This window comes from Galeopterus variegatus, unplaced genomic scaffold (assembly GCF_000696425.1).
Source record: "Galeopterus variegatus unplaced genomic scaffold, G_variegatus-3.0.2 Scaffold331, whole genome shotgun sequence".
In the NCBI taxonomy this organism is placed as follows: Eukaryota; Metazoa; Chordata; class Mammalia; order Dermoptera; family Cynocephalidae; genus Galeopterus; species Galeopterus variegatus.
Window position 1 is genome coordinate 222,475 of NW_007726442.1, and position 14,017 is coordinate 236,491.

The 14,017-nt window shown below is 41.0% G+C and overlaps 2 protein-coding genes across 3 annotated transcripts in view; both read right to left on the minus strand.

Annotated features, from left to right (window-relative positions):
- The window catches only part of ITGB1BP2 (integrin beta 1 binding protein (melusin) 2), a 4,543-nt gene extending 3,981 nt beyond the window's left edge, over positions 1-562 (minus strand). The window contains exon 1 of the mRNA XM_008567551.1: positions 36-562. Within this exon, the coding sequence (XP_008565773.1) occupies positions 36-99 (64 nt within the window). The 5' untranslated portion in view covers positions 100-562. The remainder of the gene's footprint in view (positions 1-35) is intronic.
- Positions 563-741: 179 nt separating this feature from the next.
- Positions 742-13,756, minus strand: NONO (non-POU domain containing, octamer-binding). 2 transcript variants are annotated; one of them, XM_008567552.1, is made up of 11 exons: positions 13,674-13,748; positions 8,793-8,952; positions 7,510-7,703; positions 5,687-5,988; positions 4,811-4,906; positions 4,433-4,629; positions 4,015-4,099; positions 3,522-3,624; positions 2,910-2,949; positions 2,578-2,687; positions 742-1,757 (listed from the first exon to the last, which is right to left on the minus strand). In XM_008567552.1, exons 2-11 carry the CDS (start codon positions 8,941-8,943, stop codon positions 1,623-1,625), a joined length of 1,413 nt encoding a protein of 470 aa, XP_008565774.1. In that variant the 5' UTR covers positions 8,944-8,952; positions 13,674-13,748; the 3' UTR covers positions 742-1,622. The 2 variants fall into 2 exon arrangements, with proteins under 2 accessions (XP_008565774.1, XP_008565775.1); XM_008567553.1 differs by having other exon boundaries at positions 1,648-1,757; positions 3,491-3,624; positions 13,674-13,756.
- Positions 13,757-14,017: the final 261 nt, after the last annotated feature.

Genomic DNA, 14,017 nt, shown 5'->3' on the forward strand with positions numbered 1-14,017 from the left:
CCCCCCCCCCCCCCCCCAGGTCAGGATTTACTTACCAGGAAGGTTAGTATTGGGGTCAAAGCGCTGCCCACAGCCTTTGTTACGGCAGAGTAGAGTCATGGAGCTGTTGGTAGAATTACTGAAAGAGTATTTCAAGGAGTCTGACTGCTGAGTGGGAAACACCTTAGTCTGGAGGCTTTTAGCTGCCTGGAAGGGCCAGCTGTTTCTATCTTTAGTTCAGGAGGCGTACACCTCCTAACATGGGCAAGGGAACTTCAATTAGTCTTCCCAGCCAATAGGAAAGAGCTCAGGAGTATTTTAGCTCTAAGGCTCAGGAAAAAAGGATCAGGCAGAGAAGGGCTTGGAACTTGGGTGAGGTCAGCTAACCACTGCAGAGACGGTTTTAGATTCACCGTGCCAATTCCAAGCCTCTGACATACTAGCAGCTGCTCAGAAATGAATACCAATTTTGAGAACCCCCCAGGTCCATGAGGGTATTCCAACTCCTCCAGTCCATTTTCTTCTCTTAAAGGAGCAGCTTTCCTACCATTCTCATTACTTCCATGTAGTTCCAACAGCACTGATTCTTGCCAACCACTTCAGCCACAGTATGCATCTCACCACCACTTACTCCCCATGTCTGCCTAGATGATTAATACTTTGATCAAAAGGTCATAAAGGATTAACCTTATAGAGCCTACTGCTCATCTCCCAAGATAGAATTTCCCTCCCTCCCTTCCCCTTCAAAAATAGCACACAAAATTAAAAGGCTTAAAATGTATTTTAATAAGTTGATGCTGCATCACTGCTCCATTTCTCAGAAAAACTCCAAATTTAAGGGATCAGGGACAAATCAAACATGGTACACCGATGAAAAAAAATGCACAGCCTAACTACCTAAGACAGGCAAGGCTAAGAGCTACTGTCAGACCTTCAGCATACAGCAACCCTGTTCCCAAGATTGTACTAGGCCTATCAAGAAAAGCTGTGAACAGCAACATCATAGACACAACACAAAAGGGCTGTTCCTGGGTTGTCCTTACCCAAGAAAAAGATGGAGGCAAGTTAACACAAGTTTTTTAAAGATATACTAAAATGAAAATCTCTAGGAGAAAATGTCTTTTTTAGGACATGAAGGGATAATATACGGGATACAACAGAACCATATGTATGTTGCCTGTGACCTCTGCGGACATTTGCCTGAATTCTCACCTGGGAGTGAATGGAGCAGGGGGGGCTAAGGTCATTGGGGGAATGTCTGGTTTTTGTGGTATATGTGGCAGTGTCTCTGGGGTTGGAAGGTGTAAGGATGAGAAAGCAAATAAAATAGAATGGACAAAACATGGAATGATCAAGATTAATGGTGCTCTAACTGGATCCATTTTGCCACGGAGACGCTCAACAATCACATTTGAGACTTCAGGAATGCACCACACAATATTAAACAATATACCACACAAATGATTTGTTAAATACCACCCCTCCCTTGCCCACTGCCTCCAGCATATTCCCTACAGTAGTACAGGTGGGGAAGACCTAACTATTGGGAGGAATTCCTAACACTTTTCCAGGGTAGAATTCTGGCTAGTCCAAAAAGGGTCCTTCCCTTTAAGGGTTTTGGGAAACTAGACACTGAAACTTTATTAGTATCGGCGACGTTTGTTTGGAGCAAATTCAGCTCCAGGAGCTGCACGGTTGAATGCAGGAGGGGTTCCACCAATTGCCCCAATTCCTTCCATCGTGGCAGCTTGGCCAAAGCGTTCAGTTGTTGGTGGAGTCTTTAAAGAGAAAAAAAGAGAGCAATGTTATAATAGAACCTTTGTCTTAAGCTTCCCACCCATCCATAGTCCCTCCACTGGAGTCATCTCCACTCAACTATTCAAGGCTCCTTAAAAAAAAAAAAAAAGGCTAGGGGTGGGTGACCAAATCTGTTGAGAACTCTAGCAAATAACTCTGAAAGGTTATCCTAATTAGGAAGCCACCCAACCATCCTACCTTTAACTTTTTATCCACGTTCCTCACTACTGAGTAAATAATATCACATACTAAATTCCTAGGCTGGGTTAAGTCCTAGACAAGTCCTTTTTCATCCTTTTTCACAAGGCCATCATTCTTCAGCAACTTTAAGCCTATCCAGTTTGGGCGCTATCCATTTTGACACTAGAACTAAAACAACCCCAGGATTATATAAGCCATGAAGCCTTTGGATTCAGATCTATTTTACGTGACAATTCCTGGCCTTCACTGACTTCCCTCCAAACAACTTGTACACGCAGGGTAGCAACTAAACAGTCAATCAGACTGGTCAGCCAGCCAAAGGCATTTGCTCAACACTCCAAGATAAAGTATAGTTTGAGACTGAGTTTGCTTAATATTCAAAAATAAAGATCGTGAGCTGGCTGGTGAGCTCAGCTGCTCAAGAGCATGGTGCTGATTATACCAAGGTCCAAGATTCAAGATCCTGAGGTTACATTAAATGGATACCAGTAGTCCTAAAGACTGTTACCTGTAGCAAATCGAGGTAGGCCCAGAGGCTGTTAAGGCAAAGCCCTTTCTCCTACTATCATTTAGTTACTATAAGGCCCTGCAGTTTATTACCAATCCCAAGGTTCCATCTGGCATCATAGTGGCAGGCCCTGGAGGAGCTGGGGTACCAGCTGGCACAGGAGCAGGGGGCATGGCACCTCTGTTGTTTATACCCATAGCACCTAAAGCAGAGTAGTGTGATCAGTACAGGGGATGGAGATTGTTAATCTCTTTCTATGCTAAAGAAAACAATTCAGAAAGAACTCTGGGTTAAGACATGTCACCCCCCAAAATGATGCTCCTGGAAATGTCAGCCCCTTAAATCTGAACTAGGTAGGAGAAGCTACATAGTTCATCAGAGGCCAGACAAAGAAGTCAGAGCCATTAACCTCTTAAGTCCTTACCTCCCATAGCCATCTGACCCATCCGTATCTCCTGTTCTCTCTGAAAAACAAAAAATACTCAAGACAGTCCAAGATAGCAGTGCATTTTACCACAATCCATTGAGCACCACACACTAAGGGAAGTAGATAGAGTGATAACACATCCCAAGAGCACTGAGACCAAGCTGAGGAACACCAACAGCTCCCTGCTAGTTGTGCATTGAGTTCAAGGTCACAGAGCTAATAGGATACAAGTCAGAGTCTTCTATTAGGAACAGAAAGAGAAGTGAAAGTAAGCGGGAGAGACAGGTGATTTCTTCTAAGGCTCCAACTTGTACAACTGCAAGGACAACAGAGGACTAGCCAAGGCTGCTACAGGCCTTAATATATCTCATCCTACAGTCACTGAGCCTAAACAGCATACAGTGGCCCTAGCTTTTCATCCTAAATTGCCCGTGAGGCAAGAAGAGCTCCCCTTTAAGCCTTACCTTTCCTTCTCATGAATTCTTTTTTCTAAAAGAAGTTTCATAGCACAGCAAAACTGGTTGTAACCTGGTGTCCTAGCAGACAATTCATGGTGGGTTTGTCAAAACACAACTAGCCTGGTTCATCATGGGCACATGGGAGATATACCGCATCAGGGAAGGTTCCCTTGAATCCTTCCTGCTGCCGCCGCATCATTTCTTCCTGTTGCCGCCGCATCTCTTCCTCACGGCGCCTGCGCTCCTCCTCCTGCCTAGAGAGCCACCAAGGTATTTAATACAGAGGCATCCCAGAACTTGGGCAGATTATCTTAGCAGGGGACTCAACCAAGGAGATTAGCCTACTGAAAACTATCATAACTCACCAGGAAACTCACTGTTAAGTCTGCCCGGCCTTAAGGCAACCCTCAAGGGAGCCTCATGAGACCAGCACTCAGTTGCTTTCTCTTTAGTGCAGTCCCAAGTAATTCCTAGAACCACAGGCAGCTAAAACATCTCCCATACAAAGGGAGAACCTGAGAAGCAGCCAGGAAATATTTGCCAACATATTTACAAGTGCATGAGGTAGCATGGTGGTAGGAAACAGGAGTGAGATATTACCTTTTAGAATTGTCAGAGAAAAAGGGTTCAAGAAAAAGAGTTACCTGAGCTCCAGTTGCTTTCGTTTTTGCACCTCTTGGTTGTGCAACTCTTCCATCCTCCGAAGTTCTTCTTGGCGCCTCATCAAATCTAGAAAAACGAAAGACTGATTAAGAGTGTTCTTCATTCTTTTCATACAGGCCCAATAATTTTCCATAAGTAAAGATCCAGAGAGCAAAGAGGATATAATCCCTGAGTGGCCACCCAAGGTGTCCAGATTCCAAAAATGAAATCAAACCTATCATTTCCTTCTCCACAGAATCTAGTATTCTCTGCCACAACTCCAAGCCCACTTGCCTACCAAGATCAACAAAATATTTCAGAGAATAAAAGCAGAGATTTAGGCCTTTCTCCAGGGATACAAAGAAACTCCTGAAAAAATCATTTTGTCCTTCTTCTAGCTTTAAGATTTACAGTACTCACCCTGCCTCATTAGCATGACCTGGTGCTCATGGCGAGCAGCCTCCATCTCCATCTCCAGCTTCTCACGAGCCTCCTTGATGTTGCGGTCCACTTGGTCCTGCTGCTGCTTCTCCATCTCAATGAGTGCCTTCCAGCGCATGGCATACTCATACTCAAAGGAGCCAGGCTGTGCAAATCTGGGTGGCTGCTCTCGTTCCCTATAGACAAGGTTCCAATGTTACTAATTTTCCCCAACTAAGCATTGCATTCCTTCTGAGGGCCAAGTTAATGGTCACCAGTGAACATGTAGAGCAAAGACCTGCCTCTTTTACATATCCCTTTACAAGCTTCCTCAAGAAAAGGCAAAAACCTAATGGGGAATCTATCAGGACCACATACTTGTGAAATTGCTGGTTCTTTATAACCAGCTTTTCTGGAAGTCCCTCTTCATCATCTAACTGGTCCATGGGCTCCACTGTCACAGGTCGAGGAAATCTGGGAGAAAGAAGGAAGCTCAGTGTTAATCAAATCATACCCTACCAGGCTTCCCCCTCTACACCTGCCACCAACACAATGATCTACTTAGGGGTCGGGACTGGACAACTGAACATACTTCTGAAGTTTTCACACCTAGCCACAAGTAATCAAGTCCTTTAAAGGCATTATGGAGAATCTGGGGTAGATAGTAAGGATAGAGTCAGGCTTCAGATCTCTGAATATAGCCCCCAAAAGACATTCAAAGTAGGTAGATGCAGTACTTAAGTATAGCCTAAATATCTTGATATCTACAGAACTCCAGGAAACAACCTGAGGTAAATACTAAGAGATAGTGCATGCAAAAAGCAACTTTTCAAAGTTCTAAAACTTCAAAGTAAAGGGAGGCTTAACACTGATTAAATGACAACCTACTGAAAGACCGAAAAGGCATTTTTCTTAAACTTCATACCACTTCCATTAATCTAAGGCTATATTAAAACCTTACTAGGAAAAACAAACAAACAAAAAAGTGCAACAACAAAAAAACCCTACTAGAAAGCTCCATTAGTATCAAAAGGCTTTCTTTTTATTCTTTAATTTTTTGGCAGCTGGCCAGTACAGAGATCTGAACCTTGACCTTGGTGTTATCAGCACCATGCTCTAACCACGGGAGCAAACTGGCTAGCTCCAAAAGTCTTTAAATGAACACAGGAACATGATTACTAGAGGATAACTTTCTGGACCACAGAAAGAATTAACAACTTAAAGGTCTGTTTCTGAAAATGACCCCTCACTTACGTGGTTAGCAGGAAGGAGCCTTCACTGCATCTGTCCAGAGCTTTCCGAGCAGCTGGCTTCCCTGAGAACTCAACTATGCCTTTTCCTGAGGGCCTTCCTCGATCATCCACGATGACTACAGCCCTCTCCACCTGGCCAAACACAGAAAAGGCTTCTTCCAGCAGTTCATTGGACACGTACTGAGGAAGGTTTCGGACCGTAAGGGATGCACTATGGCAGGCAAAACGTACACGCAGCTGCTTTCCACGGAGTGGCATATTGTCCAGCTCCACTTTGGCAATCTCCGCTAAGGTTCGTGTTTCCTAGGAAGAGGAAAATTAAAATAGCTCAGTTTGACAATGACCACCTGAGCAGTCATCAACAGTCTGAAGTCAAATAGCTCAGTAACGAAATGTATCCTAAAAAACCTTGGCAAGAAGCATACAAAGAAACATGAATAGAACTGGAAGAATTGAACTGTGTGTTTCCGGTAACTCTGATTACCCTAATTACTCTAATGGCCTTGCAATAATCAGATGTAACTGGAAATTATACAAGTTAATACAACTTACATGGTCATCAATTTCATAGGTTACTACTCTTAGTAACAGATCATCCAAAAAACAAGGACCATCCTAAAATCTACGCTTATAATACAGCACCCAGAATATTTTAATTTTCGTTATGTATCAGACATACTTATGCCCTCCAAGAGGACTCTTCAGAATCAGAACTTGATGGGACCCCCCTCATAATACTAAAGAGGAACCTGCAGGGCCAGCCCGTAGCTCACTTGGGAGAGTGTGGTGCTGATCACACCAAGGCCACGGGTTCGGATCCCTATATAGAATGGCCGGTTGGCTCACTTTGGAGAGCGTGGTGCTGACAACACCAAGTCAAGGGTTAAGATCCCCTTACCGGTCATCTTTTAAAAAATAAAATTAAATTAAAAAATTAATAAAGAACCTGATAGCCAGAGAAAATGACTTGCCTATATTCTGTAGTAGCAGACCAAAACGAAAACTAGTTCTGACCACTCCATCCAGTGATCTTACTGTCACACTATGCTCATTTATGGAGGCAGAGTAAAAATGGTTAAGATGGTAAATTTTATATTATGTATACTTTACCACAATTAAAAATTTTTTCAAAGATACAAATAAAACTGTCCCCTCATGGTTTTGAAGAATCTTAAGTGAGACAATGTATGTGCAAAGGCTCTGGAAATGGGGGTAGAAAATAGAGGAAGGGTATAGATAAAACAAAATTAACCATGAGTTGATAATTATTGAAGCTGAACAATGTATATGTACAGGTTCATTATATTATTCTGTTTACTTCTGTATGTTTGAAATTTTCCAATTAAAACATAAAAAGTTTTGGGCCGGCCCGTGGCTCACTCGGTAGAGTGCGGTGCTAATAACACCAAGGCCCCGGGTTCGGATCCCACATAGGGATGGCCGGTTCGCTCACTGGCTGAGTGTGGTGCTGACAACACCAAGTCAAGGGTTAAGATCCCCTTACCGGTCATCTTTAAAAAATAAATAAATAAATAAATAAATAAATAAATAAATAAATAATAAAAAAAATAAAACATAAAAAGTTTCAAAGGGCATACTTTAGCACAGTATCCTAGGCAAATAAACCTACGGTGTCCTTAAAAAACAGTAACAATGACCTATGGGAAAAAAATAAATAAAAATCTGCATTTTTTGTCTTGGTTCCGCCAACTATAAGCTTAACAGACCATCTGAGAATTATTTCTACCACCGCCTTTTCCATATTCATCATGCTCCAGCTTTCCCACCTTTTAGAGTACATGCCTAAAGCCCACAGTTGCTCACCAAGCGGATAAAGCCAAAGCCTTTATCCTTATGAATGAAGACTTCGCCTGCCTTCCCATATTTCTCAAATAGTTTCCTCATTTCCTCCTCAGTGATGTCAGGAGGAAGATTGCCCACAAAGAGACGGCTACGCTGGGTGAAGGTCTTCTCTCCTGGTTTCCTAAAATTCTTCAGGTCAATAGTCAAGCCTTCATCTGAGAGAAGACACACAGTCACTCAAAAGATTGGGGAAAGAGAAACACAGTCACGTCCCCAAAGAATTATAACTGCTGCTAGATTAATAAATATATTGCTGTAGAGAAAGCAAACACCATTCCCCAATGCAACTTATCCACCAACCAGTTATGGGTAAACTGCACCTCAGAATGTGAAAGCAGAATGCAGAAATCTGGGGGGACTTCTCAACAGCTCTAGTATTGGCCAGAAACCAAGCTGTACTAAGCCAAAGAATGAAAGACAATACAGGAGCTACTTAGGGGCCGGCCCGTGGCTCACTTCGGAGAGTGTGGTGCTGATAACACCAAGGCCACAGGTTCAGATCCCTATATAGGGATGAATAGGGATGGCCGGTTAGCTCACTTGGGAGAGCGTGGTGCTGACAACACCAAGTCAAGGATTAAGATCCCCTTATCAGTCATCTTAAAAAAAAAAAAAAACAGGAGCTACTGGCCAAAGAGAAAAAATAAGCAATTCAAGGAGCCCTACATTACAAGAGATCAAATTTTAAAATTTAAAACATAACTGCTCCACTTTCTTAATCTCTCACCAATTTTCATTAACGTTAACAATTCCCTTTCAGACTTGGGGCAATGGGATAGGTACTCAAAGTTTACTGAATGAAAGGGAATGTACATTTAAAGACTTTTTATTCTGATTAAAAGTGGGCTGGCACAGTCCCCAGGCTAAAAGTATAATACTCAGGACCAGACTTCTTCTCCATTAAGTCTTAAAGACTTGTTCTATATTCTCTTTAACTACCAGTCATCTGATGACTACCTCTAAGAACCAAGCTGAGGTAAAACATGCAGACATCTGTTTAGTAGTAGAACATGCCAACACAGCAAAGCAACCTATACTCAACTGCTGTTATATGTTCACTCCTTGGTTTCAGGAAATCAGCCTTTCTCCATCATAAGAAGTATTAAGAGATAAATAGGGAAAAGAAGAACAAAGGTGTGCCATAAAGGCCTATTCCTTTATAATCCCAAGAGACTAATCTAAAAACCAAGAAACCATTCCCAAGAGGGAACCTATTTCTACCCTATCACCTAGGATCTACTCACTTTGGCTGCTGGCCTGTTGCCCATTTGCAGGTATTGGTGGCGGTGGTGGCTGCTGCTGTTGCTGCTGATGATGCTGCTGGTGATGATGCTGATGATGCTTTCTTGGAGTATGGTTTTGCTTCTCCAAGTTAAAGGTTTTATTGCTCTGCATTTTTGCACTCTAAAAAGAAAAGGTGGGCTGTCGAATACATTCAGTGCTAAGAATGAAATTAGTCTCCTCCCTGATGGTTAATCACCTTTGGTATATTGGCTTTTGCCAGATCCAAAAGTTGGTTATTTTGAACAACTATGGCAAAGGAATACAATTCAAAAATATAAAAGCAATGAAGATCAGCAGTTATAGTGAACATAGAAACTAGATGAGTACTGGATGAGAACAGCTTGCACTAGAATGACTTAGGGAATCTTCCGGTTCAGTATTATAATTATTCACACATTAATAGGAAACTGCTTTCCCAAAAGAATCTATCTCCTAAAAACTGGCCTTATCACATATTAAAGCATGTTTTGAAAAAATGATGATTGAAATAGATTCTAGTTATCACAAGGACAAAGACTAATAAAGTCTTGTTCCTCTCGGGAACCTAGCAAGTCCCAGCCCACAGTGGGGTAAGACATACTAGGGTTTGAATCATGGTCCTTATACTTACTAGCTATGGGCCGGCCCGTGGCTCACTCAGGAGAGTGTGGTGCTGGTAACACCAAAGCCCCGGGTTCGGATCCCATATAGGGATGGCCGGTTTGCTCACTGGGTGAGCGTGGTGCTGACAACACCAAGTCAAGGGTTAAGATCCCCTTACCGGTCATCTTTAAAAAAAAAAAACAGAACAAAACTTGCTAGCTATGTAAATTACTTCTGTTTCTTCAGCTGTTATAAAAAGGATGATAAAAATACCTGTCCTTCAAGGTGGCTATGAGGATTAATAAACATATGAAAATACTAGCCTACTACTGGCATAGAGTAAGCACTTAGTAAATAGTTATTAATCACGATGGAAAGATAAATGACTACCAAATCAATAAGAGAAGCAAATATAAAAAGATAAACACACAACCATAAAATGTTAAATTCTGGCATTAAGAAATCAACATAAGATTAAAAAGAAAAATGAAAATTCCTGGTGCAATCCAATTGAATTCAAAAGTTGACAATTTTGTTTTACTTTAAAAAAATTTTTTATTATACATACATGTGAGGTACAACGCTGATTTTCAATAATTGTGCACAATAAAAAGTTGACAATTTAAAAATGAACATTTTCTCCATCAATCAGGTTAACAAACTGAGGACCATCTTCCACATACAAGGACAGTGCTCCAGTAAATGAATTATTTTTAAAAGGGCAAAGTCAATCCTAAATTCTTTCCTTCAAATCAGAGACCTTCTTAAGTCAGAATTTAGCTGCAGGAAAGATACAGAAAATTTTTCATGAATACTGTACTGTTAACATTATAACCCCCTTTTTTTCGGCAGCTGGCCTGTACAGAGATGGAACCACAACCTTGATGTTATCAGCACCACTCTAATCAACTGAGCTAACTGGCCAGCCCACAATCTCTTTAAAACAGAGAAAATTGTTATTTCTCCAATGCAGGAAATACAACAAAGGCTAGATAACTATTGATTTGGATGGTGGGTACATGAGAATACTTTGATGTGTACAAAAACTTTCCTAATCCATTTTATATCATATCCCACAACTTGGAAACATTAATGCAACCTCAAATTCTGTATCCAAAAGCTGTTTCATAAGACAATAGGTAACATGAGCTATCAAGATGTTCATATTCTCTAACTCAGGAATTCTGTTCCTAGAAATTTATCCTAAGAAAGTAATTTTAAAATTAAAAAACTATGTCCATGAAAATGTTCAAGGTAATAGAATAAAAATGACTTAAATATCCAAAATTAGGAGAATGACTTTTACTTAATTACGATACATCTATACAATGAAATGTTACACAGTATTAGAAATTATGAAGATCATGTAAACATGAAAGATATTTGATGATCTAAGGTGGGAAGTTTTTTAAAAATTTTAAATGTGTGAATGTAGACAAGGAACAGAAGGTAGGCAAAGATGAAAACAACTGCCTTATAGGTAATTAATGATTTTTTATTTTATTAATTCATTCAAATATCCATTGAATGCCTATTTCTCAGCACTATTCTAGGTGCTTGGGATAGATCAATGAACAAAGCAGATTCTTGCCTTCAGAGCTTACCTTCTAGTGAGATAAAACAATATACAAAATAAATACACAGTACTGAAGAAGAGGTAAGTACTACAGGAAAATAGAGAAAAACGGGGAAAGGGCAGGGGACGGGGCAAAGTGGATAGGGAGGGAAGGAGGCAGCCTGATTTTAAATAGAGCGGTGAGATAAATCTCATTGAAAAATTAACATTTAAGCCAAAACTTGAATTTTCCCATCTATATCATTTCATCAGTCTTGTTTCTCATTAAGGAATAAGAAACTACAATAAGGAAAAAAACACACACAATAAATAAATAAATAAGGTACTTATTACAAAATAAATATTTAATATAGAAAACTTAGAAATAAAAACAAAAATAAAATAATCCATAGACCTACAACTAAAATATAGTCACTGTTAACATTTTGGTATACCCTTCTAGTTATTACTTGTATGTATTTGAAATGGGATATTATAAAACTATTTTGTAACTTGCTTTTTCTACTTTACATCATGAACAGCTTTCTTTTACAATAATTGTTAATGGACATAGTATTCAATTGTCAGTCAAACCCCATTGTGTTGGACACTTGGGTTGTTTTTAATTTTTCACCATTATAATCAACACTCATAGCTAAATCTTTGGGCACATCCATGATTAAATATTCCTCCCAATTTTCCATTTTTTTGCTTATTTACTTTCCAAGACATACACTTTAGTAACTGAAATAATAATGCACCATTGCATATTCATCTTTTCCTCATTTCTGTAGTGTCAACTAAATTTACTAAACTACTTCCTACATTTGGGAGGCATACGGGTTTTCAGCTTTTTCCTATTATAATGTGGCAGTAAATAACTTCTTGCTTTTAGCTTTCTGTTTAATTATTTCTTTAGGATAAATTCTTAAAAATAGAATCTATCTTTGTGACTCTGGATTAACTTTGTGACACAGTACAGCATTTTTTTCTCAAAAAATTGGAACAGTTTTAAACGCCATGAACAGGTGTAGCAGTTTCATGGCAAATGGGATACCTTAAAAAAAAAAAAGAAAGAAAATCCTGTTTTTAACAATAAGATATAAAAGTAGGAAATTAAAACACACAATCTAAAGTCCACCCCAGAAACAGTTGGTGATGAGAAAAGGTGGGCATTAAAATCAAATCTTTTCGTATGTGGGTCCCAGGTATTAAACACTTCCCCCTTTCCCTGGTCCCGAAGTGGCCCAACATTGGAATGCACTGGTGAAGGATAAATAACACTGTAACAGTGACCACAAACTAGTAAGTACTCAAGAAGTATTTCTTCCTATCACCTACTTCTGATGATGACTACCAATATAATTTGGAAATATGTGCAGAGATCTCTTCTGAGTAATAAATCCACTGCACTACTAGGCCTTTGAAAAGAGAACAAAGCACAAAGATCACCAGCAAGGACTTTGAGAGAAAATATGTATTGCTGGTTTAGAAAGACTATTGCTACGGGCATGATCCAGTTGCACAAATGTTTAGGTACAGGACCAAACAGTACATCACACATATCTAAAATATAAATAAATGCTCCCCTGATTTTCAGGAAAAGGGTCAACTTTTTAAAGAGGAAACTGCGGAGAAAATCTGGTATAAATTTACCAGACAGAGATGGCCGCCTAGGTGGCCAGCCTGCAGCTGTAAAATGAACTGACAGGGTAGGGTCCTTTTCTAAGAGTTTCTTAGGACCTTTCATTCAATACCTAGGAAGTTAGATAAGGACACGTTATAAATCTAGCCAGTGTCCCCCCTACTAGAGATGCTAGATTTAGCAAATAAAACATACAACTCACAGTTAACTCTGAGTTTCAGTTTCAAACAATGGGTTTTTAGTATAAGTACCATACGACGTATCCTAAAAAAGAATTCGTTGTCTATTCTAATTCAACTGGGTGCTCTGTATTGTATCTGGCAACCCTACCCTCAACTTCGATCGAAGACGTCAAAGTGCCTCCAAGTCCTCTCTAACATCGACTTCTCTGTTAAAAACACAAAGAAAGGCGCCAGCTTATGATGAGTTTTTCAACGTGGAAAATACCCGATAGAAAATCCATTAATTTCGTTTAGGAAATCCATAAGTTTCGTTTTAAAAAGTGATGCTATAAATCGGTCGAGGAACTAGGCAGCAAGACTAGAAAAAGTGCATACAGGAACCCGGCTACAAAAGCGGTGGGGTCTGGGCAACCAGAGGAACTTCCAAGCTAAGAGTTCTGACAAAGAAAACATCGCTCGAGGGGCCCCACTTGCCCATTCTTAATTAATGGCCTCGCGGGGCCGAGAGGAGGAGTGCCCGACAAAGCGCCTCCTTCTCCAACCACGATTTCAGGGCTCTCACTTAATAGACCCCACACCTTTGGGCCCAGGGCGGCTCAGAGGCCGGGAACTTACATGGCTAAGATTCGGAGATGAGTCGCACAAAGAAACGGGACGGGAAAGAATACGGGCGACGGGTTAAAGCCCGAGGCGAGTTGAGAACGCTGGGCCCCCGCGGGTGGGCTGAGGCCGTGTGACGGCGGGGACAAGGCCTCAAGGGGCCTTGGAACAGCCATCCTCCCTCCAAACCTAGCCTCGCCCTAGCCTCTTCCTTCGCCGACTGTCGCAAGAAATCCCACTCCCTCCTAAACAAGAACCAAACCGTCTCAAAACTCACCCTCTACCGACTGTTCTCTCCTCAGAGTAACGGCGACGCTACACGGCCTCTACCGTACCGAGAAAAGAGCGCGCGACAGCCGGAAACGAGACAACGGAGCTCGGTGCCGCCCAAGGGTTATGAAGTGCTGCCTTCTATTGGTAATCTGAGCTGCCAATCAAAGTTTATCTACAGAGGCGGAATCATTTTTCCGCCATTTCTTAGATTCCATTGGCTACCGAATGCCAAAGGCTTGAATTCTTGTGAACGACAGATGGGGACAAAGAGCGAAGCTTTGTGCCTAATGCGCATGCACAGAGGCCGTGCGCGTGAGACGGAAAGGGGAGAGAGGAGGGGGAGGGGGG